This window comes from Echeneis naucrates, chromosome 20 (assembly GCF_900963305.1).
Source record: "Echeneis naucrates chromosome 20, fEcheNa1.1, whole genome shotgun sequence".
NCBI classification, from domain to species: domain Eukaryota; kingdom Metazoa; phylum Chordata; class Actinopteri; order Carangiformes; family Echeneidae; genus Echeneis; species Echeneis naucrates.
In genome coordinates this window covers 5,811,470-5,836,872 of record NC_042530.1, presented here as the reverse complement: position 1 = coordinate 5,836,872, position 25,403 = coordinate 5,811,470, and the positions used below count along the sequence as shown (strand labels likewise).

The 25,403-nt window shown below is 39.5% G+C and overlaps 2 protein-coding genes across 2 annotated transcripts in view; one reads left to right on the top strand and one right to left on the bottom strand.

Moving 5' to 3' along the window:
* The window catches only part of lmbr1 (limb development membrane protein 1), a 30,792-nt gene extending 11,976 nt beyond the window's left edge, over positions 1-18,816 (bottom strand). The window contains exons 1-10 of the mRNA XM_029529153.1: positions 18,623-18,816; positions 15,854-15,926; positions 14,945-14,984; positions 13,587-13,726; positions 12,050-12,153; positions 5,422-5,548; positions 5,023-5,091; positions 4,816-4,880; positions 4,419-4,491; positions 647-736 (exon numbers count right to left, since the gene is read on the bottom strand). Of these exons, the coding sequence (XP_029385013.1) occupies positions 647-736; positions 4,419-4,491; positions 4,816-4,880; positions 5,023-5,091; positions 5,422-5,548; positions 12,050-12,153; positions 13,587-13,726; positions 14,945-14,984; positions 15,854-15,926; positions 18,623-18,685 (844 nt within the window). The 5' untranslated portion in view covers positions 18,686-18,816. The remainder of the gene's footprint in view (positions 1-646; positions 737-4,418; positions 4,492-4,815; positions 4,881-5,022; positions 5,092-5,421; positions 5,549-12,049; positions 12,154-13,586; positions 13,727-14,944; positions 14,985-15,853; positions 15,927-18,622) is intronic.
* A 140-nt stretch (positions 18,817-18,956) lies between these two features.
* On the top strand, positions 18,957-24,828 carry nom1 (nucleolar protein with MIF4G domain 1). Its single transcript, XM_029529313.1, has 11 exons — positions 18,957-20,017; positions 20,115-20,224; positions 20,340-20,535; positions 20,696-21,019; positions 21,162-21,272; positions 21,586-21,756; positions 22,364-22,485; positions 22,619-22,751; positions 23,545-23,676; positions 23,754-23,863; positions 24,298-24,828. Exons 1-11 carry the CDS (start codon positions 19,103-19,105, stop codon positions 24,473-24,475), a joined length of 2,502 nt encoding a protein of 833 aa, XP_029385173.1. The 5' UTR covers positions 18,957-19,102; the 3' UTR covers positions 24,476-24,828.
* The last annotated feature ends 575 nt before the right edge of the window (positions 24,829-25,403 follow it).

Below are 25,403 nucleotides of genomic sequence, written 5' to 3'. Positions count from 1 at the left end.
ATGAGTGTGAGTATGCAGAGGGCAACTAATGTGTCTCATCCTTCCAAGCCAAATGAAACCTTTGAACTTTATCTTTCCATCTTCATCTTATTTCCACAGATGATAAGTCATGTTCATAGACACCGATGACAGCCTGTGGACTACATGCACTATGTCTTCTGTTATGGACATCCACAGTTCTCTTACAATATGCATCTGTTTGCCCTCTAGTCTGACCATATTGACTTTCTCTCTCTATTTCCAACCTTGTTAGTCCTCCTTATTCTCAAAGTGCACCCACCCTGCCTGCCCGAGAAGTTTGCCAAGTGCACTTTATATGCACCATCCTTCTAAATTAATGACATCACTAAAAGGCTTGCTACAATATAAAGTTTGCATCTTGTCCAATATCCTAAGTGCCTTGTACTCTCCTCTGCCCACCCTGCTCCCCAAAAGGCTCAAGCCTCATTTATAATATCCTAAAATGGATGGAAAATTATCAGGCTGTTCTGGTCCAAGTCCAAATTAAGAAATTAAGGCAGACGGAGAGAAAGCGGCTGCCTGTCAGCAATATGTAAAAAGCTAATTTCTTTGGCATATATTTCCATGGCGGTTCAAGATTTTAAGACAAAATATATCAGAAATGTCACAAAATACAAACACTTACCCAATTTATTTCTCTGATTTCGTACATTGTCCAATTCCTTGTTGAGCTGGTGAGTAACGCTTCCGCGTGTGTAAGTGTATGAAGATGATCCTGCAGAGAAATGACAGAAATTAACAAAAATATTACCAGGTGACTGCAACTAACAATCATTCTCATTCACATTTAATTTATTTGCCAATTTCAATAATAGTCAAAAACCCAAAAGCCATTCAAATGAGAAAACTACCATATGTGAGGATGGAGAAAGTGTTTTGCTTGCTCTCTCGACTAAAACACTTTTGTCAGTTGACCAATCGTTTCAGCTCTAAACATGTTCAAAGATGTAAGATAGTAGAGGCAAAGTTTGTATGTGATTTGTTCATCTGACAGACTGTAGCCGACAGTCCACTGAAGAAACTTCAGCGAGAAAAGTTTTTTCAGACAACAAATCAAAACTTCTCACTCATCTTAGCATATAGTAATAGACTTATCTTCATTAAGCAACCCCATCAAAACAGGCAATCCTGCTCAGAACGTAACAATGTGATCTCAAACAAGTAAAAATAATCTCTTGTGTCAGGAGCTGTCTAGCACATGCCACAACTGGTTGAGTGGGCTGGAGAAGACAGCAAGGGATTCTCCAGGAAAACCACAAGGCTAGCTCATTTAAGGCTAATTTATCTATTTTACTCTGTTTTCCTTCCAGCTTGACGCACTATCGTAGAGGCCCCTCACAGCCAAGGTGGAAGAGTATCCATTTGCATCCCCTGGGGTGATTGGCAGATCAAGACCAATTAGTTCAGTGTTACAGTGTTACTAGCGTGCAATAAAAATACCATCTTTCATCTTTGTTACAAGAGTGAGGGACCAATCACTTTGATCAAACCTTTTTTTTCCCTCTGTCATCATGACACGCCCTGTCTGGATGGGTTTAAGTAGGCAAAAGAGAGGAGATGGACGTGGAGAGAGAGTTAAGACTCTTGTCTGTGCCCTCACAGATACCTGTCCTTGGATCTAAGCAAGGGAAAGTTTGAACCCTCCAAGCAAATGCACTCACAACACAACAGGAAATGTCATGGACAGTTCAACAGCTCTTTTTTTTTTTTTCCTTCTCCAGAGACGAACTGAACACTGAACTGCCTGAGGGAAGCCAAATCTCCTCAGCCATAAGTGAACGAATCTATCACCAATGTGAACAACACATCCAAACATGGCCGTGCACATCACCAAGCGCAGATAAATCATTGATCAAATGACATGTAGATTCTTAACAGCCAAAAAAAAGGAACAGATCTAACCAAAGACAAAGAACAATATCATCACTTGTTCCAAGCAGAAATTGACAGAGACTCAACTGCAGTATCTTCAATGACATCATTCCAAACACAAGTTAAATATACTCTTCTCCTTCTGCTGGCAGCATGAAGACTGAGTTACAGCAAGGCAGAGATGCTGAGTGAAGCTTCTGGCAGCCTGGCAGGCCTGGAGTAATTCAACGTATCCTCTCCAACCTTCACCACATCCGAAAAATGACGTCATCTACAAATATGCTAAACACCATGCTGAGACAACAGAGGCACTGGCAAGGTCATTGTGCCGCATAGCATCTGGCCAGGCGCTCTGTTGCACTGATATCAGCAGATCGGGGTCTTGAAAGGGCACTGTATTTGTGCCACATTGCCTGTGCTGCAGTATGTTTGTGGACTGTCGCCATGAGATTTTACTTTAAGTAAACTTCTCAGACAAATTTCATGTTGAAATTATAGACTCAAGTCATTTACTGGGTACAGCCTGCAGGCATCAAATGGTACAGCATGAATTCCTGAAAACACATACATAAGATTCTTCCAGCTGGGATTATTCATTGCAAAGAAGCTTAACTTGGTTAAGTTCTGGGGTTTGAGTGATCTTAAGGACCTTCCGTGTTCCTCAAACCATCTTCAAATCTGTGTGCAACAAGGGGATAAAGTGAAAATTTTGCATACTACACACTATAAAGCCATGGCAGCCTCCTTGATGAGGGTCAGAAATCAACAAACATGGGTATTTTGTAATTAAATGAATCATTCCTTATCAAAATAATTTATTCTATGTAAATGAACCAGTTCATCAATCAGTTGATAAAATTGTTTCAAAAGCAATGACTTAATCAAATCCAATCACCTTATCTGTCTTGAACAACTGCACATTTAGTAACTTGAGTCAAAAAGCATCTACAAGCGGTAAAAAAGTGATTCACATTAGTGTCATGAAAATGGGAAAACTCTTTCTTGTAAATAGACTGCTTATCTAGACATTTGCACGGTCTTTTAACATTTTACTTATTAAACTCATTATGCTATTGACAAAGAACACAGACACACATGTTCAGTCAGCCGATTAAAACACAACCCTCTGATGTGGAAGATTTAAAGCATCAACAAAGTCATTAAAAATGGGCAATTGCATGTAGAAGAGTAGAATAAAAGCCCAGATGTATAAATAAACAAATGGATCAACTGATGTGACTCAACCATGCACATCTACAAACACAAACTTGGTAAGAGGATAATCTGTTTGAGGAGCTTGATGCAGACAGAACACAGGTGAAGCAAGGAGACGGCTTTGCTCACCTCTGGAGAGTGTCAGTGAACTGTTCCTGAACTGCCTTCTACTCAGCACTCAGCAGATCAAAGGAACACCACTCAAGCCTTCAGTTTCACCTATGTGCGAGCATGGACGCTGAGTGTGTGCATGTACGTACAGTGTATGCACAAAAACATTCATGTCAACATCCTCCTTTAATTCCCACCTCAGCAAAATGAATTGCAGCTTGGTCTCAGCGCACACATGGAGATGTTGGCCGCTGTTATTTATTTTTTTTTTTTTTGCCCCACAGTGACTTGAAAAGATCAAACATCTTGAGGTTGATAAGGAACAGATTACAATTATTTTATCATTTAGTTCAAAGCATTGCAGTGTGGAATGAGCCCTAAGGAACCATACGCTTAGGTGGCAGTGTATGGAAGTGGCTGCTGTGGCATTCGAAAACAAGCGTTATCAGGGAAGGATCTCCCTTACCTCCCTGGTTTGAAAGGCCGTTCCTCTTCCTCATCCTCTTCATTTACTCGCATCTGTACACTTGGTTGCGTGCTTGAGTTAATATTAAAGTAGGTTTTGGAAGCTGGCCCAAATACTTCCTGCTTTTTCAGATTATTCAACGCCAAACAAGGAATTTGGGAACACAGAGGGGTGGACATGAAAAGGAAATGCAGGCTAAAAGAATAACATCTTTACCATTAAACTCTTTAAATGTTCCCTTTGTGTCCAAGTCCAGACAACAGCACAGGCCTCCTGGTTTCTTTTCAGAAGTCGATGAAAAGTCGCTGCTCTTTAATGTCCACGGGACAAAGCTAAAACTTCTTGTAAAAGATTTAATTTCCATCCTATTACCCAGGCTACAATTCTAAGCCTGACATTAAATGAGGCAATCATTTTGCCAGCAGTGACAGTAGCACTGGAGTGTCTTAAATGGATCTTTAAAAACTTCCTAAACATAAAATATGGTCCTTGCCATGGTGTCTGCCTTGCCCTCAAGTACAAAGTTATGAGAGTAAGACTGGTAGAGAAAGGCTGGTGTCAAGTGTGTGTGGACTTTTGTGATTGTCTGAGCATGTGCGTGTGTGTGCGCGTGCACATGTGCCTGAATTTTCAATCCTAATTGATTCCAGTGTGGTATGCTCCATCGCACCCAATAGCGCAGTCGACCCCTCCCCTCCCCTATAATGTGCCAACACGTCTCCCACAGACATACCGTTTAATCTCCTCTGAAGGGCTTCCTCCTGCAAATGGATGCAGTAAATCTGCTCATCCAGGTCCTCCAGGATCTGAAGGGGAGGGAGCAGAGGAGGAAGGGATGAAATGTGTTATAATTAGGCCCAAAGTGGGACTAGAGAGAGGGCAGATGGGAAGATGAGTTGGTGATGTATTTGTAGTCCTGTCACAAATGTAAATGGCCAACTGAGACGGATATCTGTCAGAGACACGGAGCAAAGTGGATTCAAGTCTGAGCTGATTCGTTTAATTACAGTTTCAAAGAGAAACTCTTTATTTAAATGGAATTAAAACTATTAAATAAACTCTCTGTAATGACAAAACCATTTACAAACCATCCATGTATATTTAAATAGTTAATACAAACGATTACTTACTGTTGGCTTCACAAGCAACTGGCCCATGACGGTGAACATCCTGGACAATCCCACAGGGGTGCACACTGCACAGCAGGCAGAAAAAAATGAGCCGTGTTTTATCATAATAAACTGAGTTAACCGATGGCAGCAGTACATCAAGCTACCCGACGCTATGAGATTCTGTTTCCTGTGTCAGTGTGTATCAGACTGAGTTAAATGGCTTACTTAGTAGAAGTAGTCCTCCCATCAGAGATATACAGGAGTAAAGGTATGGTAGGTAGAATTCCCAAAGATCTACACAAAAAAACCCACATTCATTTAGGCAATTATACGCAATCAAAGGAATTTACAGCCGAAGTTATTCAAGAAAGAGTTTGAGCATGCCACGCCAACTGTTTTTATATTTAGATTTTTGAAGGGAATAAAACACTGTATAAAGGAGTTCAAGTTCATTTTCCATAATTCTTTATGCTCATGAGTATAACAATTGACATCCAGTGATTAGAACTAAAAAAATAAATACATTTTCCAATTACTGAAATTATTAAAAAAAAAATCTACACACAAATGTACAAAAAAAGAGATTTATAGGCACAACTGATGCAGAATCCTTTAAAAACTTACCATATAGGGACTCCATACTGGCTGCATCGTTGTCAATGAGCGCTGATGCCACCCACACAATGCCCAGGATGAGCAAAGCCAGCAGAAAGAGCATCACAAAGGTCTCAAGAATACGTGCCTTAATGCCCTGACAGTAAACAGTGCACATAAAAGAAATTAAATCAATTTTTATATGATTGGTACAGTTGAAATTACTATCAGAGAAAGAGAAACAGAGAAAGATTTTTATAATAATATCACAGTCTCATCACAAATTTAATAATAAGAAAAAAGTTCATTGCACTGAGCTAAAAGATGGCATTTCTTATATTTTAGATCCAATTTTTAAAGATAAAACCAGATTCATTTTATGAGACCCCTCCCCCAACACTCCTTTCTGCCATATTAAAACAGCATCACTTCCATTCACAGAACACAAACATAGCATAAATGCTCTCACAGATTTATGTGTAAAACAGCTTTTTTATACACACATATTGAAGTCTATAAAGTGAGTCTAACAGGGCCGGTCGTGGCAGAGGTGAAATTAAAAAGGAGGGGGGTGCAGGGTGCTGTAAGGAGCATGAAGCCTGGCTGGGTCAGCTACTGTCTGCGATCAAGAGCAGGCCTCCCATCTGGGGCTGATTAGGAGTTCCCTTAGCACCACGGTTGCGTCCCAAGCCGGGCAGACAAGGGGGTTTTGGGGTAATTTGGGTTTTCCGGGTCACAAACTGCTGAGTGGTTAATAAACTCTTCTTCTACCTGTTCACACAGTTCCCATTTCCCACCCTGCTGGAGAGCCAAGCCGTCTCACACTGTAAGATAGATAGGCGTTCTCATACACATGTCAGGTAGGCGACCAGGCACAGGATAACAAGGGCTCCCTGCTTTGGAAGGGCTGCGTAAATTGGGTACATATGAGCAATTTGTTACCAGCTAACATAATGGCTGTGTGGTTGCTGTTCAGTATTTGTCAACAGGTTCATGAAGGGGGTCTCTCTTTGAAAGTCACCCCTGTTACTCATGAAGCCACTTTATAGAATGGAAATGGTTTTGATTCTTACAATTAAATCAGACAGGGGTTTCAGTCTGTTGTTTTTGGCCCAACACTGCTTATAACTACCTGTCCCCTCCAGTTTGTATTACAATTAGGGTCACTGTTTAGCAACCGACTACTCTAAATCACTTGAGCTCATGTCTTTTACTCTGACAGACCGCATCCAGATTCAAAGATTTGATAAATGAAAATGCCTGAACGTTATCGCTTTCTATACTGACATAGGAATTAGTTTTGGTCCAAGACATTCAACATCATGGATCAATTAATCTATTGATTGCCAGGATAATAAATCCCCTTTACTATCCCTTCACCTGCCATGCTGCTGTATACAACGTACATGCCTCTCACCTCCTCTGATGGGGATATTTAAAGGAGCCTCAATAAGTGAGTGTAGAATTTTCTAGCACAAGAGAAAGGAAAGTGGGTAGGGTCTGGAGTGCCCCAGTGTGGCCAAGGTGGACACTGCAGCCACGACAGGTAACATCAGAGGGAGGCAGGCCCTACAGAAGCTTTAGTCCCCTCAAAATAAATTCATATACTATGAATAAAATATAGCATTAATAAATGTATTACACTGATAACATTTATAAAGTGAAACCATATGAGTATGTGTTATTATTACATCAACAACAATGATGATCAACAGGCTTCAAGTAAAGACATGAATCTATCTGACTTGACCATGAAATTTGCTGACTGACTGATGCCCATTTCCACACAAACACAGGCGCACATTAGATTTATGCAGCAATCAGCCATCTCACAACATGACTCAACTGAACCGTGGGGAAAATACTCAACCCTATCGAATTTAAAACAAAAAGAAAAAAAAAAAAAAGTGGAGTGCAATAGAGAGAAATAAAGAGAACAACAGAGTGACTGGCGGAGGAGAGGAGTCAACGTCTGAGCGCATCTCATTCCCCTGAGGTAAAAGAGGTGAGAGAGGAATGCTTTCAGGGACTTCAGCCACGTCCCACACGCGCTCTCTTAAGGAAGCCTCAGGACAAACAGAAGCTTCTGGCAGGACATGGATCTGCTGAATCGCACCAGTCCACCTTAACAAGCTGCCTATGCCATGCTGAAGGTGTATTCCCTTTAGATAGGTCTCTCAATCATTTATAAGACTCAAATCATTACCCATTCAGATCATTTAGGGCAAAAGCAATGCTTGTCACCTCCCTTACTATCATCCCCTGTCCCTGCGTTGCTGGAAGAACAATCCAGTGTCTGAAAGGATTTGACTGCACAAGAGAATTAGACAGTGAACTAAGAGGCCTGATTGGTTTCATTGATTCATCCATACGCTTGACATTGCACATTTAAAGTTCTGTCTGTCTTTACCTATTGGTCTAAGCAAGAGTCCTTTTGTTCCCCATCGTGAGGGAAAGGCAAAACGTGTGCTTTGAAATAAATATGATATAAAAACATCAATATCTAAATAAGCCATCATCATGACCAAAGATAAAACTGTCAACTGGTGAAGGAATGAAGGAAAAAAGAAAAGGGCCTGTGCCTTGGCATTCAGAGCGCCTGCTGAAAGTTTCTATTCTTGCCATTCTAAATGTGTAGCTACCTCTAAATATAGCAGCTTTGAAATATTCAGCATCCCCCGATCCTCACACTGACATCGAGTGAGGGGCTAGTTAACTGCAGCTATGTTGTACAAGACAGGAGAGACTTCCAAGAAATGCATGTAGCGGAGAAGAAAAGTAACCGCTTCATATGCACTTCCAAACAAACATACATGAATTCACATACACACACTGACAGACGGACAGACAGACACACAAGCAGCCAAGTACATCAACCTCCAAATCCGACCAATTACACAAAGCCGCAGAGGGCTTGGAAACAGTTCACAAGCTTTTTTGTCTAGTCTGTGCTACAGAAAAACTAAAGCGCAATCTGCCACTGTCTTTGATGTAGTGGTTTGACCAGCGAATCCAGCAGAGAGTTCACCTCTGGAAGCCAAATGATATAGTGGACAAGTGTGTGAAAGAGTGAGGGATGACACTTGGGAAGGTGCGGGCTGCGTTGGATGGTGGGGAGGGGATGAGAGAAAGAAATCAGACAAAGGAAAAGAGTTAGGTAGTGCGGGAGCTTCCTAGTTGCTACCATCAATCCTTAGCAGGTCAGAAGGCGGTGGCAGAGATCATCCCGCGGACCATCCTTCTGCTCACTGTCAGGGAAGTGTGGAACAAGGGCCAAGAGTGTAATAAGTGAGGGAGGGGGCAGGGTCCCTTTTTTTTTTGCTCCCCTGCAAAAAAGGACTGCCCTTTTTGCTAAAGACATGCCAGATGCCAACAACCTTATTAGTGCTTCCTTCAACCAGTCGGCCACAGCGCAAAGACCGTGTCAAAGACAGAAAGCAGAGAAGAGGGACACTCCCCTGTAAAGCTGCAGAATGAACTTCTAAAGACTCTTAATAAGACTTCTTAATAAAGCCCCAACGGCACAAGAGCATGGAAAATGATTGGCCTCACATCGTATTGTTCAAACCTGAGGTGGGGTGGGGTTGGCAAGAAAAGGAAAACATGGTTGTCAAAGATGTACTTCAGTGATACTTTGATATGAATTAAAACTCTTCCAAAAGGCGATTCTGTATCCATGCTGGTTCGTAGTTTTAAGTTGCCATCCTTCAGCTCTGAGAGCACATTCTGATTACAGAAAGGTTAGCGGTGAGTACACCTTGAGACCTATAAACATAATACTGTGTGCTCCTTAAGCCCAAATGACAGAGAACGTCTTATTTAAAATCAGCGAAAGCCGCAAAAAAAATCTGGGACAGAATCCGTTAAGTTTCTGAACTTATTGCTCAGTTTAGAAAAACTGAGTCATGAGAGAGGAAGAAATCCTGAGCAACTCATTTGTTCTTTTTTAAATTCCCAGCTCGAACTAATATGTTGCCATGGTAACGAACATTGTAACAGGCAGCTTTAGGGAGACATTCTGACCTTAAAGGAAGGTATGTAAACACCACTTTATATTCTCCGGCTGGCCCGGCCCGAAAGAAGGCCTGGGAAAAATGTCTGCATGTGCAGGAGATTTGAAATAAATATCCAGGCTCCCATTGTGGAGCTCCAACAAAGAGGAGTATCTTAGTAACACCACGCGGGTTTGCTTGGCGAGACATCCCCCCCCCTCCCACTCCCTCTTCCCCTCCTCTCCCTCCACAATAAACACACTTCTCATCATCGGCGGGTAGGGCTTTGGATGAGATTGATGAGGAGTTTCTTTAACTACCAGATGAAACCTGTTGGCCCTTTGCTAGGTCAGTCAGGGGGTCAGACTCGTTCCAACTCGTTTCAGGATCAAACACATTTCAATACTGTGGGTAGGACCAAAAAGATTATTCACAGCCAAGCACACTTTTCACAACTTATATGGTTACCTCAGGCAATCTAATTGGAAATTTTGCATATTGTTCATCACACTAAAGTAACAGAAAGTAAGACTAAACTAGAATTAGACCAGGAAGTTGTCAGTCAAAACTACTTCTTTTTTTTTTTACTTGATCTAATCGTTTTTGAGTAACTATAGCTCTAAGATATGATACTTGTCATGTATAATTATTAAACCAATTTAACGCTTTGATATAAATAGCACTGTGAACAAAGGTTTGCGCTCATCGTTTCAGTGTTTGTCAGAACACGCCAATTATTCCTATAAGGATATTACAGATGGTTCTCAACATCATGCCATCTACTGGTGATGAGAACACAATTTAAAGATTAGCAACAGAATGAAAGTGAGACATTAAAGCCTCAAAAGTGGAAACATTTGTAAATCCACTCCCAGTGAACTCAAAACACCACAACAACGTTAATTTCTTCCTTGACAATACTGCAAATGCAAGATGCAAAGGCACAAATACACCTCGGCACAGAGGTTTCTAAAGTATGATATGAACCTAAAACCCTAAACTACACAAGGAAAGACCTTTTGTGCCCCGTGATGCAGCTCTTCTGCAAAGATTTCAGAACCCAGCAGTAAAATGGGAGACATTTTACAGCAGCAAATAAAGCTGGATCATAACATCTGACATCAAGACCCTAAGTCACTCTGATTCATCCACAATTTGGACAATTTGTTAAACTATTAATCATTCAAGTGACATAGCCTCTGAAGAGCTAAATAGTTAACATTAAAAAAAAGAAAACATCCACATTTCCATCTTTATTCTGGTGGCGTCTTTTAGTACATCGTCAAAAGTAAACACAGCCACATGAAAAGGCTGACTTACAACGTTAGCAGTGAAATTCATCATTCACTTCATTTCCGCAGTCAAAGCGACCTCATAGTGCTATAACATTAGCCTAGGAGGTTATAATGCCACATAAAAACTTATGGCATTGTGGTCTAATGCTGTTATTGGAGAAAGGGATAATATCGCATTATAAAAACTGGGATCTGTGTTTTACATTCGCCTTGCTGTCGGTCGCATGATTGACTCTCCAGGCATCTTGGTTTTTTCTTATTCTTTTCTTTTTTTTAGGTGCAACAGGAGTGTCACCTCCACCCTCTCCTTAGCACACACACAATATATACCCGGACGTGCAGCTCAACATTGAACAGTGCTTCCTCTAAGCAAATTTATGGAAGATCAGTAGCAAGAAACAGTCTCACTAAAATGAAAAAGAACAAAAAGGAGAAATGTGAAAGAGGCCCTCATCCTGCTGCCTACACATCAGGGCCTGCCCTCTGTTGAAGAAATCCAACCGAAACAAATTAGTGAGGCTGAGGAAGAAAAGGACTGGCTATACACTACAGTACAGACTAATTTTTATGTGCTTTTGCCAGGAGGGACATAAACCAGAGAGGTTTCAAACTGTGACACAGGATAGAGGTGTATTAAAAGTAAATCTTTCCCCCTCCATTTTGCGAGGCTCTATTGTGCTGTCATGTTGCTGCGACTTTATGGACTTTTGGAACACGAGCCCCCAGCCTCTTTTTTTGGGGGGTAATCAATTAAACGAGGAAGTTCGCTGAGCCTTACAACTCGATTATTAGCCTGTCCTTTTGAAGTTTTATTTTAGGGGGGTGGGGAGGGGGTGACAAGGAATCAGGCTTTAAATCAGTGGGGCCGATGCAGCAGTGTTGAAGCGTTTGCAGCCTATGGCCTTATTGGAAGGGTTTGTTAGGATGTGGCGCTGGGTGAAGACCAGATTCAGACTTTCATGGTTAATGAGCTTTCTGCGGTGGCAGTTACGGGCAGTGGCTTGAGTCAGAGAGAGGACAAGGACTAGGCACCTGCTGCTGCTGGTTTAGCTGCTGACAGGGAAGCTTTTGATTCAATAGCCAAGCATACAAATATGTCAGCAGGAAAACAGACAAAAGTAAGTAGCATTCGACATTTTCCATTTCAAAGATTTATATTTTTTCAGACATTTGTTTTTTAATTTTGTGTGTCAGATTCATTTTTCCTTCTTTTTTTGATCATACTTGGTAACCTTTCTAAAAAAAAAAAAAAAAAAAAACAAAACAAACAAACAAACAAACAAAAACTTCAAGGAAAATAAATTAAACAGAATCACAAATAATTGTAACTGTGAACACTAAGGGTACACTAAGGCATTTGAGGTTCTGTACCTTTTTCGAACCTGCAAATCCCTCAGACTCCAGGAAGAAATAAGCGAATGGCATCAGAACAAAGAGGCAAAGGTTGGAGAACAGTGACACCAGGTTCCACAGACCTGCAGAGAACATAACATATGAGTGGATGCATACAGTTGCACACATAAACAATATTTTATGGTCAGTTCCATTTTTAATCTGAGAATGAAATATTGTTCCCAGAAGCATCTGAGTAATTTGAGGCGAGGTGCCCAGCACAAGGTTGCACCTAGCAAGGGCTTTACTTGGCAATGTCATGGACTCTAACGCCCCCTGGTGGATGTCAGAAGACCCAACAGCATTTAGCAGCAGTCAACACAGAGGATGGCAAAGGTGACAATGACAAACCCTGTGTTGATACTGTGAATGAAAGAGATGGACTTTTAAAATGATGGTTAAGTATATGGTGTGATCATCATTTGGATTAACCACAATTTGTATGCTTTCACAAAATTCAACAAGTTTGTGCAGGCAAAGGATTGAATTACAATACTTTGTCATGTTTTACCTTCCTCTTTGTGTTGTGCTACTGACATTTGCATGCAGCAAATTAAATTTGTGCATTCTGGAACCAGTCTAGTTCTGTTTTGACCAGTCCAGACAACCCTTCTTAATAATATTTTTAAGATATGGCAATGAGTAACTAGTCTCCCGGTCAAGGTTCAGTGACAACTTAAGACAAATACAGTTAGATACATACACGCATCTCTCAATAAATAATAACCATCAACGCGATGCAGCCTTTTGTGGCCAAAAACTTGAAGCCATAGGATTATGTTTGCACCTCCATCAGTTGAAATTATATTGCCTGTACAAACATTTCAGCGAAATCCATCCTGGCTTTGTTATCAGTGAAATATTATCATTTCTCATCTTTATTTCACACAAATCTGAGCAAGAAGAGGCAATTGGATGATGACGAACGCTTTACGAATATTTTTGCTGGAATATGATAATGTTTCATGATTTAAGTATAGAATTTAAAGGATTTAGCCAAAACACACTCATATTTGTATCCATGAACAGTGTTTTAGTTACATTTCTAAAATACTTTGTGGTGGTCTCAGGAAATTTGAGCCCATATGAATCTGCATGGAAATTTTGCAGGAAAAAAAAACAACCATTACTGTAACTTTTGAAATTATTAGAAAACTAGTATATCACGTATAAAACATAAACCTTCAATAGCAACAATGTGTTCATTATTCTGAGAAATTCATAGAACTCTATTATTGTTCTATGTTGTGTCACAGCACAAACTAATGTTGGGTTTAAATAAAAAAAAAATCAATTTTTGTGTTCCAACTTTTAACAGATTAGAATTTTCAAGAAAAAAAAACTCATACAATATCGGGAGCCTGCATGCTGTTTTTTAAAAATGAATTACACGATGGAGAAACAACATTAGATGGGTTAGAGTTAGCTTTTTCATGTTACTTGAGCTGACCTGAATTAAAATTTGAAAATGAGTTTATTGAACTAAAAAGAGACATGATGTGTGTGATCTACTGACCGTGAATGAGGGAGCCATTGAGCCACTGAATGTAATAGTTTTTGGGGAAGGAGAGGAGGATCTCATTACTAATAATTGAGAAAGGCAGCAGGAATACAGCACCACCCGACACAGCCAGGGTGAAGGTGCACAAGTACAATCTGCAAATGGAATCAAACACGCATACACAACAAGACAAAAACACAGACAGACAAACACACACACACACACACACACACAAGTGTTAGGGCTAGCTGCAATCAAAACTAACACATGCAGAATCATAAAGTAATAATACCATTTTCTTTCTTCAAATCCGATTATAAATTACAAGCTTGGTTACTTGGTTACTTGGGGATTAATTTTGGATTATATGTTCCAAAAGAGTCACTGGGTTTACAGTGTGACAGGAATTAATAAGTGAAAGCAACTGAGGAATTAACTTATTTAGTGACCACTTAAAGAGCACTGGATTTAACTGCCATCGGGCTTATTGTCATCTGTGCTCTCAATCATCCTTCCCCTCCTCAAATTATCCAAACTGCTCCAGGCCCGGAACAAAAGACCACGACTGGCTGCGTTTCTGCTGCCTGCAAATCTGTGGTTTACAGATTGGACCCAAGGGAGCACCCACCTGCTCAGTGGTCCTCAGTGGGGCAGCAAAACGTCAGTATTTCACCAGATCCCTAAAGAAGCTAATTTATCTGAAAAGCTTTCCATTATATTTGCTGCGCCTTGAGTACCATTTTACTCAGATGGCCTAAAACAGGGAGGATGCAGTGCGGCTGCAACAAGCATCCCTGACTGTGGTGTGTCCTTCCAGCCAGATATCTGTGTCGCCACTGTTCTAGTTTAAGTAATACACTGAAATAATTAGTATAATCAGTGAGTCAATGCAACACTTTTTCAATTTGTGTCATTGGTGTTTAGTAATGTTTTCATTTTAAATGAATCTGCTGGTACTTTTTATTAAATCCATTTATTGTTTGGCCTTCAAATTGTTGCTAACATCAGGCCATTAGTCAAAAACAAAGGTCTAAGACACAGAGAAGCAGAAATCCCTTAACCATGATAAGGTGGAACCAGAGAATATCAAAAATCATAACTGAAATAATGAATCATCATCAAGATTGCTACAGATTCAATTTCTGCTGACCAACCAATTTATTTTAGCTCTTCAGTAACAATAACCATTTGTAATCATTCAAGTCATGTCAAATCTAATCTTTGAGCATTTGCTTTCTCCCCTTTCTTTTATATCTTCTTTTTTATTATTATTATTGTGTACTGTCTATGTATATTGAGCCTCAATATTAAAAGTTAGTCTGAGAAGTTGATATGGTCAAGAGTGTTCGTTCTATAAAATCTGCTTCACTCACGATATTCTGTTGACAACTGCATCTTCATCCTCGTGATCATCTGTAAGAAAACCAAAACACTGAATCAATAAGAATTATTTATTTTATTTGGGGTTAACTGATTCATCTGAAGTTAGCAAGTGAAATATGATATTTTTGTACCACATTATTAAAGTGTTTTGCATTATCATCTGCTATTGTTTTGAAAACAATGTAATTTGACAGTCAAATTAGGAGACTCTCTTTGCATACAAATTCCATAGAAAAATATTTTTTCAAATCACAGAGTGCAAAAGCACACAGGTATAAGAACAAGAGCAGCCTAGATTTCTTCTGCATAAACTCCAGAAGGAATTTGTGTGCAGAGTGGTCTACTTTCAAAATGAGACAAGGGAAGCCCAGGTGACCTGGACATACTATATTTGTCCTGGGAAAATGGGATACAGTTCATAGTGTTTTCCTCTCTATTTTCTCTTTTATTACAACTGCAAACTAAAATGCATTCCAGAAGAACAAAACATATTTCACTATATGTCTCGCTTCCTGTGAGGCTTGTATTTATGAATATCTGGACAGGTTATGTCAATTATTGTTGTTCTTGCTGTCACAAACCTAGAGGGAATTTGGTTCCTTGATAGTTTACATTGACACGGAGCTGGTAGATCACTGTACAGATATGGGTGTGGTTTTTCACACACACCCAAATGGCTTCTTGTCTCAAACGTCCTTTGACTCTAAACACAATGAAAGGCTTTGTCTGTGCACAGACAAAAGCATAAACAGGTATAACATCTCAGCTGGTTCTACCACAGTTACAACAGTCTAAGTATCTAAAGTGAGGCTTTAAGATGTATAGATGCAGTCTCTCTGGGGCATATGCAAATTTCTGCTCACATGGTGTGAAAAACTGTATTCTACTAGAACACTTACCACTCTTCCTCTTGTATCTAGTTATGATGCAGTAGGATACAATGTAGAGGACTGCAAACAGAAGGAAACAAATCTGGAAGGACAACATAAGAATCTTAGTGCAGGATTTATTATGACAAGATGATGAATCAGCACATCAGCATGTGGTTATCAACAGTAGATTTTACTTTGAATGGCCTTAAGAATCACTTGCTAGAAATTGCTTATTATAGAGAGGATATTTGTTACACTATACATACATACATACATACATACATACATATATATATATATATATATATATATATATATATATATATATATATATATATATATATATATATATATATATACACATACATATATATATATATATATATATATATATACACATACATATATATATATTAAATATATATATATATATATATATATCATACAATATTTGTGCATAATCAATAGAAATACAATTTCAAAAAAGTAAAATCAGCATGCATTCATGAGATGTTACTAATTAGACCACTGCTAAAAGCAAAGTGCTCCACATAAACTAATGCAGGGAATTTATGAAGTAACTGCAGGCTCTAAGCAAATTAGCTGGTCTAAGATCACCTTCCACATTCTGCTCTTCTACTGTGACAGTGACTGGGACATAACTAATGTTAGAAGCTCCCACTTCAGCACTTTGCACCCTGTCAACATTGCACAACTCATCATGGCCAAGCTGGGATTATAAAATGAGTCAGGCAGAGACCAGGCACATCATGCACATTTCAGACAGAGAGACTAGCATAAAAACAATTATTCCAATATTCATCAGTCAATCTGGGAGCTATGTAGTGTTATATAACTGCTGTAGCAAAAGCTGTTTTTCATTTGGAAGGGGACAGCAAGTTATATATATAAAAAAAGCAATATTAATTTCCAAGCTCCAAACTCTGAGATGACATTGGCTTTGCTCAAAAGGGAATGAACCCAATACAACACAATCAGGTGCACAGGACTGATAAACTGACGAAGACACAAATGTTCAGAGGGAGATAAGAGTAAATTTCAGACCCACCAGTCAACGCTACTGCCGCTAGTCTAGATATTACTCTGTTTCCCTTCAAAAATTGAGTCGTACAGTAAGCTACAGAGGTAAGGAGCAGGTAATAACTCGTCAGGCTTATTCTAAGCACTTTGCAAGCATCCACAACCAACTTAGCAACAGAATTTCACACCTAAATGATACATGAACTCAAACTTGAAGTCACATCAACTTAATTACAGGGTCTCTTCAGGTCCACTGAATATACCTGCAAGCATGTACTGTGTGTAACACCATAGAAATCTCAATAGCAACTTCCAGGACTTATTTCAGCAGTGCAAATGTAGATGGATTTACTAGATTTATGCTGAAGAAACCTAAATAATTGTTCTTATACCTTACTGAGTCTATTTAAACATTAAAGTGTGCACAAAATGCATATGGCACAAAGAGAGCGTTAGGTGGTAGCACTGTGTTTTAGTCTGAAATGTGTGTGGAACTATCTTATAATTGTTCACTGAGTTGTGTTCAAAGCTGAATAGCCTTGACAACAAAATTAAAAAGCACAGCAATAAAAATCAACCTGCTGCTGCCAATAAAGATCAATCCATAAGATAGGTCACCACAGTCATTCAGGATAAATGACAGTGGCATTACAACATTGTGCAAACCGATCTAATGTGAAAAACACTGATATGGGATACTGCAAGCCATGTGAGGAGGGGTGTGTGGGATAAAATATAAAAGCTAAATCTTGGATGTCACACTTGGCCACAAGTAAGAAATCTGATCATTTCTGTGTCTGTCAGAAATAACAAAGGCTGTTTTCTGAAGGTGTGGCAAGTTACGAAGACACCCAAGGGGAAATCATCAGTTTATTATTTTTATTATTATTATTAGTCATTGTTTAGTGTATAAAACTTTCTCACCGAAGACTCATTTGACAGAAAAAGTAAATTTTGAAGAGGAACAATGTCAGACAAGAGTACAATTTATTACAGTAACATTACACTATTATTACAAAGACAGAAGGTAAAAAGCAGAAAGTCTTTTCCCTATATGTCTTTTATAATCATCCAACCAGATGACCTAATCAGAAATGAAGACTTTCTACCATTAAATGATCATAAATGGGAATAAGAGCAAGAAAGGTCTTTTTAATTTTTAAATTAGTGTTAATGGTAATCTTGATTTCATTAAATATGAAAATCCGACTTCACTGATAACTCAAAATGCGTTTTGAACAAGGTGCTATGTTGTCACCTCGATCAACACCAGGCGTCATCATAAAAACGTATTTTTAAACCCTAAATAACTTCAAGAATAATGCTGATACAAAATAAAGTTTTCAAGTGTCAAACTAGGGGGACATTGCACTGCTAAGGACCGGGACGTTGTCAATGTCCCATATAAAGACCTCCCCTATGAACGACAGCTGTATTTAAGAAAAGTCTGATTAAAATGTTATTACTTATTCCAAACTATTGTAAAATCAGAGAGCTATAATTAACGTCAGCTCCTTTTAATCAGCTGTTCGCTTGCTGTCTTTGCTCTAATCAAGATTCGTCCTGGAAGCTGATCGTGCCATTAAATATCACATTTTTTTGTGTGTGTGTTTGCACCACAACACGAAGTGTCGACCTTTATGCATTTTGCCGAGTCAAACTGACAGCTGATGCTAACGCTAGCTACCGTGAAGGCTGCCGTGCAATAGAGGACGTTGTTAGCCGGCTAGCCCCGACTAGCTGTGAGCTACTTACGATGTACTCTCGAACTTGGCTGTGGAAATTTTGCTCTCTGATGGAAACATCGTCTTCTTCCATTCTTCATATTGCAAATACAAAAAGCTACGGACTCGCTACATGCTAGCACGTACAACTGCCATCAACGACAGCAACTGTGAGCAAACATTGCCCTGACTGGTGTTAAAACACAGTTTACACCGATGGAAAACCGCCCGCTGCTGCTCAAAAAAAAAAAAAAAAAAAAAGATGAAAAAAATGCCCCAAAATAAATAACGTCATCACCCAGCGACAGCTCTCCTGCGTGACCCGGAAGAGAAGCGTCACGTGTCCATGGGTCACGTCAACAATTATATCCTCATGGAGATACATGTGTAGGTTTAATCTGATTTAAACAGGCTGCTTCTTTCGCCTGTTTACATTTCAAATCGGGTTAGCTGAGCTGTCGTGTGTTTTCTGCGAAGGCTAGCCGGTTATATCAAATAATATTTTGCAGAGATGAAGGGGAAATGGAAGCACAACAACAGCAAAAAGAAGAAAGGAAATGTTGTGTTACAGAAATACATGGTGTCGGTGGACGAGTTTGTCAAAAGCAAAAGCGGCGCAGACGAGGCGCCGCATGACCACGGACTGAGATTTGTGAAAAAGAAAAGCAGAAAGGAGACACGCAAAGAAAAGCGAAAAATGAAAAAAGCCAAAATGAAAAGTCATTATGAGGGTAAGAAGACGCCCAGTTTACCCAAAGGTGATGGAGAATGCTCGGGGATGCCAGGTAAGAAACAGCCACAGGAGCAGACGAAGAAAACTGTGAAAGCACAGAAAGAAGTGCCAAAATCCAAGTCTGCAGGTGATACCTTAGTCCAAAACGTCAAGTCCAAAATGCCATCATCTGCCAAGAAGGGCAAGAAAATTAAAATGAATAAGCTTCAACAATCAAGAAAATTAGCACTTTTGGAAGCAAATGAACAAGAGGACAGAGAAATAAAGAAACTGGAGCGCTGCCTGGGATTAAACAAAAGGAAAAACAAGAAAAGTCTCCCACAGTCCTTTATGGCTGATGGACTTGATTACATCCTTGGTGTGCTTGACTCTGGCTCATCAGCTGCAGGTCTGTATGATGAAGATGATGACATGGACATGGCTAAGGACAACTTCGAAAAGCTTGGGAATGACTCTGAGTTGTCAGAGGAGGACAAATCCAGAGAAGAATTGTCAAATGAAGGCAGCGATGAAGATATGGTTTCATTTGATGATGAAATTGAGGATGACGATGACGATGAAATGGTTGACGAAGAAGAGGAGGAAAGTGAGGAGGACGAAGATGAGATGGATGACAGTGATGAAAATGAAGAGGAAATAGATGAAGGAGCTGAGACTCCTCACGCAAAGACATCAGAATCCGATTCAAAAACTGTGAGTTCACAAACGTAAAAATTTTTGTTTCATTCCTGTCGAAGCACGGAGAGCCATATAACAGATCTAATCTGAAATGACTTCTTCCACTGTCCAGGTCTCCGCAAATGGTAAGTACGTGCTGCCTCACTTGCGAAATATAGGAGATGACAAATGCAAAGCTGAGCTTGAAAAACTGAAGAGGAATGTGAAAGGCCTGACGAACAGGTAACAGAGTGAGCCCAGTTTTTATTTCTCATAGAAAATGCAGATTACTGATCAAGGTCTTAAGTCTGTTACGTTTAAATGACCGAAGTTCCCACATAATTTTACAACTTTTTAGGCTGAGTGAGCCTAACATGGCGTCCATTAGTGCTCAGCTGGAGGAGTTATACATGAGCTTCAGCAGGAAGGACATGAATGACACACTGACAGAGGTGCTGCTAGCGGCCTGCGTCACCCCCACTCTGATGCCTGACAGACTGCTGATGGAGCACGTCCTCCTGGTCAGCGTCCTCCATTACACTGTTGGGTTAGAGGTAAAGACAGCCATCTCAGTGTTTGCTTTTCGATTTGTATACGTAAAAACTATCCTATATATGTTATCATTACGATATAAACATTGCAGTATCAAACAGTACAATGTATCGTAACTCCTACAACAAAAAAAAAAATCACATTGATTATTTTATTTTTCAGGTGGGGGCCCATTTTCTAGAGACAGTTGTGCGAAAGTTTGACAAGTTGTACAAGAACCCAAGTGAAAGCAAAGAGTGCAACAACCTGGTGGCCATTGTTGCTCACCTTTATAACTTCCAGGTGGTGCATTCACTCCTCATCTTTGATATCCTAAAGCTGTTACTGGGAGCGTTTACGGAGAAAGACATTGAGCTAGTTTTGTTTGTGCTGAGAAATGTTGGCTTCGGCCTGAGGAAGGACGATGCTCTGGCTTTGAAGGAGCTCATCTCTGAAGCCCAAAGGAAGGCCAGCAGTTTGGGGTCACAGTTTCAGGATCAAACCAGGGTAGGGAACTAATGACAACAGCAATGTGTTTCAAAATGAGTTGCAAAAATTAATCACAACTACATTGTTGTATTATTAATGGCTTAACTTTAGTTGATTTTGTATCCTTGTCTTACATTAAATCATGCGTACTTGTCATCAGGTGCGTTTTATGTTGGAAACCATGCTTGCTTTGAAGAACAATGATATGCGGAAGATCCCAGGATATGATCCTGAGCCTGTGGAGAAACTGAGGAAGCTGCAGAGGACTCTGGTGGGTAATTTTTCAAATCATAACCCTGTAGTAGTTAAGTAGTTTCACAAGTGAAAATAGATAAAAATTTCAAATGCTTAACTCACTGGGATTGATTTTATTTAGCTTACTGATGCTATTTTTGTAGCAGCTTCTACTTGTACCAGCAGGTGGCTCCAGACGACCACCTTTACATACTCCAGGTCCAGAGTGTTTTTAATGCTATTAACTTGACCATGATTCCGAGATTGCAGACAACTTCGTTACATTTTTTTAAACTGGTGTTAGTCTAAGTGCACTTGAGACTGATGATTGGTGAATATATGTAACTCAGGTCCACCGCAGTGCAGGAGGCAGTGACATGAAACTGAGGGTCTCTCTGGAGAATCTCTTGGCCGCAGAGCAAGTCGGTCGCTGGTGGATTGTCGGCTCCTCGTGGAGTGGAGCACCCATGATCAGTGAACCAGGCAACACAACAACGAAACAGCACACTGATGAAGGAAAGGTAGAGTATTGGATCTGCAGAAAATAATAGCACTGCCACAGTGTGCAGTTTTATTTAAATCATTCCACATATTAAATGTAATGAATTTCTAATTTGTAAATCTAAATTATTCCCATTAGCAAAAATTTTAAAATCCAAGACAATTAAAGTATTTACTCATTTTGCATCTAATAATTTATATTAATTACAACTGAATTACATTTGTTACCATCAGCACAATTAGTAAGGCTCCATGGGCGGCTGTAGTTTAAATAAGTCATGGCATTAAGACCTGGTGTCCACACTGTTTTTTTTTGGTTGTATGACTGAGCTTCCTTGGTCAGAATAATAATCTTATTTACTCAGTCAATTTTGTGGTTTTCCCTTAATTATCCCACATTATTATTATTATTGTTAAATCCTTATTAGTCTGTGTTAAGACACATTGAGGTGTGTGTGTGTTTTCTGTTAAAGGAAGCGTTTTACAGGAAAATATATTTTATGCTTTTAAATACAAGGTAATATAAAGTATTGTTTCAGAATTACTACCAAATCCTTTTATGGAGCTGTGAGTTTGGCCTTAGCAATATTTCTCCCTTAACTGTTGCCATTGTTTTATTTGTCTCAGTTTAGTGCCAAAGTCTTGGAGCTGGCCAGGAAGCAACGGATGAACACTGAAGTAAGAAGAAATATCTTCTGTGTTATTATGACCAGTGAAGATTACCTGGATGCGTTTGAGAAACTGCTGAGGTTTGTAATAGCTCCTGTCTTTGTTTTATGTCAAATTGGTTGGGGAAGGGGGGATATTTACTATAGCAGCTTTTTATGTCCTTGTGATCCAGTTATAAAGTATTTCAAAGCCTGTTGTGTGTTCTGTGTAAAGGATGGGACTGAAGGATAAGCAGGAGAGAGAGATCGTACATGTTTTGATGGACTGCTGTCTGCAGGAGAAAACCTTTAATGCCTTCTATGCTGTGTTGGGAGAAAAATTCTGCTCCCATGACCGCCGCTTCCAGGTACTCCAGCTAAACCATAGAAAAAGATTGTTATCAAAGACTAAAGGTCTTTCACTTAATTCAAATACAAACTTAATAAGCACAACCTACTGTAAATATCTGTTTCTTTATATTATTGAATGAACACACTGCAGGTCCACAAAAGCATAATGAACTAACAGCATTAATAATTTCACCTTAAAATGTGTTGTTTGTAAGTCACTAAATGTAATGATTGATAATACTACTTTGATCCTTAGGAATGAATATGTTTCTGTCACTCAATTAATTATTTACAGTTTTTGTGCTGTCCAGTACGTTTAATTATTATATAAATGTCTATGACAGTTGCTCCTTTTTGAAGTGATAGCACAAGTTTTAGCACCTCTGAAGATAGTTTGTAATTTAATTGTGGGTGGGAATTTCGCTGTACATAAATTTGTGTGTGTGACCACCCAGTCTCTTAAACTGTGTGTGTGACCTGCCAGCAGCCTGCAGTTCACCTCTGCAGCGTGGGAGTCTTTCACACCTCTCACCTCTTACATTATTTGACTTAAACTGTGCTGACAAACAATGGGGGTGAGACCACACTTCCTACATTACAGCCATGTAAGCAACGCATCTGTATCAGAAACTGATCACCATTGTCTTCATCGAAGAGCTTGAACCAGGGCTAATGGGAATGTTTGCTTTTCACATGTAAACTGGATCAGGATGAGAGAAAAGCTAGCATCCAATACTGTTTTTGACAATCGATCTGAATTACTTGAGGTTCACATATAGTCTTTTAATTTCACATGCTTTGCTTTCCCAGATGACTTTCCAGTTCAGCCTATGGGACAAGTTCAGGGAGTTGTCCAACCTTCCCAGCACCACCTTTAACAACCTGGTTCAGCTGGTCACCTGCTTCCTTCAGAGGAAGTGCCTTCCACTTTCCATCCTTAAAGTAAGAGACATTTAGAGTGAAGCTTTCAGTGAATGAACAGTCATATTAACTGCAGTCTTCTGTGTTTTTCTATGTAGGCAATAGAATTTGGGGAACTAGATAAACCCAAAGTGCGCTTCTTACGCCAAGTTCTAACTAAACTACTAAAAGAAACTGAGCCAGAGGACCTAGTCCATATTTTTGGAAGGTGAGTGTTGTCGTGAATTCACTCGGTTCTTAGAGGCTTGGAGATTTAATGTGTAAGCTAAAGCAAAGCTAAAGAAAAAGAGTCCACTCAACAATAATGTCTGGAGACTCCTAACAAAAAAACCTTGTAATCGCACCAATGAAGAATTGAGGGGATGATAAAAGTCATTATGATTTATTCTCTGGGACGAATAAATATCTGTCCTCAGTGTCATGGAAATTCATTAAATAGTTGTTGATATATTTTAGTGAAAGTGATGGAGACAAATATTGCTGCTGACAGAGCCACAAACCTCACATGCTCAAAGAGTCTACTTTAACTGTTAAGGAACGTTAAACTCTATTAGCCTTTGTCTCGTAAAAGCTTTCCTCTACTGCAGGGAACTGCCTCAACATCTAAAAATCAATGTCCCTCATTGTCTTCTCATCCACCAGGATTTCAGGAATTCCCAAGCTAGGAATGCTGCGGGAGGGCTTGAAGCTTTTCATCAGTCACTTCCTGCTGAAGAATGTTCAGTCACAGGGACCAGCTGAGCAAGCAGCAATGCTGTCAGAGCGCGCCCAGGTCGCCACCAAAGCCATGGAGGCCAAAGAGGCCAAGCTCAAACTGTAAAACACACAACAGACATGCTTTCAGGCAAGGTGGAGTGAAATGCCTCGTAATACAAAGAACAGAAACCCACAGTTTATTTTAAAGAACAAGACAGGATTTTGATATTTAATCAATATTTTGCCATTAGGGAGTTCTTGTACATAATTCTTTTCTTTGAAGATTTTTTAATACAGAAGGTTACAAAGTTATCAAATTAATTTGATAACAATGTTGAATCTTTTTTATCTATACTCAGATTCATTGTCGAGAATAATGCCTCTATTTCATAAGGAAATGGGGTGAAATGTCAGAAAGTGTAATAATTCCTTAGATTTACTTTAAATGTGGGATCTGAAGTGTAAACATGAGTCACAAAAGCCTTAATAAATAACCAATATTAAGCATAAATTTTGGACTTATTTATAGAGAGAAAGAAGCTCCTAAAACAATCGTTGTTTTTTTTTTTTTTTTTGGACTGCCTTCTTGGAGGGAGTGGCAATGACAAGAGTTAATATCACGTGTTTCAGACACCTGGAGCCATTCTTCTGGGCTTTAGTGAGTATATTTACACTTAAACACAACTGATTAACAAACATTATTCTGTTTCTATCGTTTTCCATTATTATTTACACTTGGCTGCTGAGAGTGAGACATAAATAAGAGCAGTGAGATTAGACGGACGGTGGTGTTGTTCGTGCAGTGTTTACATGCCATGATGAAATGACCCAGAGCGTTGAGTCTGGCCTGTTTGCTCGCTGACACCAGTGGTTCTCCGCGTGTTTAGCATAGCAGAGTCATTCTGTTACATTTGATACTTGCTCCTATTAATTAGCTGTATTGGTGCAGCCAGTATCAATCTAAGGCTACAGCATGCTCTGAGGTCAGGAATGGGCCACCAAGGTCAACTAGAGGAAATGTTCTCCACCTATATACAAGCCACACAGTGACT

Coding starts and splice junctions, on each gene's coding strand:
- nom1 (XM_029529313.1), top strand. CDS start 19,103: ATGAAGGGGAAATGGAAGCACAACAACAGCAAAAAGAAGAAAGGAAAT. Junction 20,018..20,114: donor CAGAATCCGATTCAAAAACT/GTGAGTTCACAA, acceptor TCCACTGTCCAG/GTCTCCGCAAATGGTAAGTA. Junction 21,020..21,161: donor AGTTTCAGGATCAAACCAGG/GTAGGGAACTAA, acceptor ACTTGTCATCAG/GTGCGTTTTATGTTGGAAAC.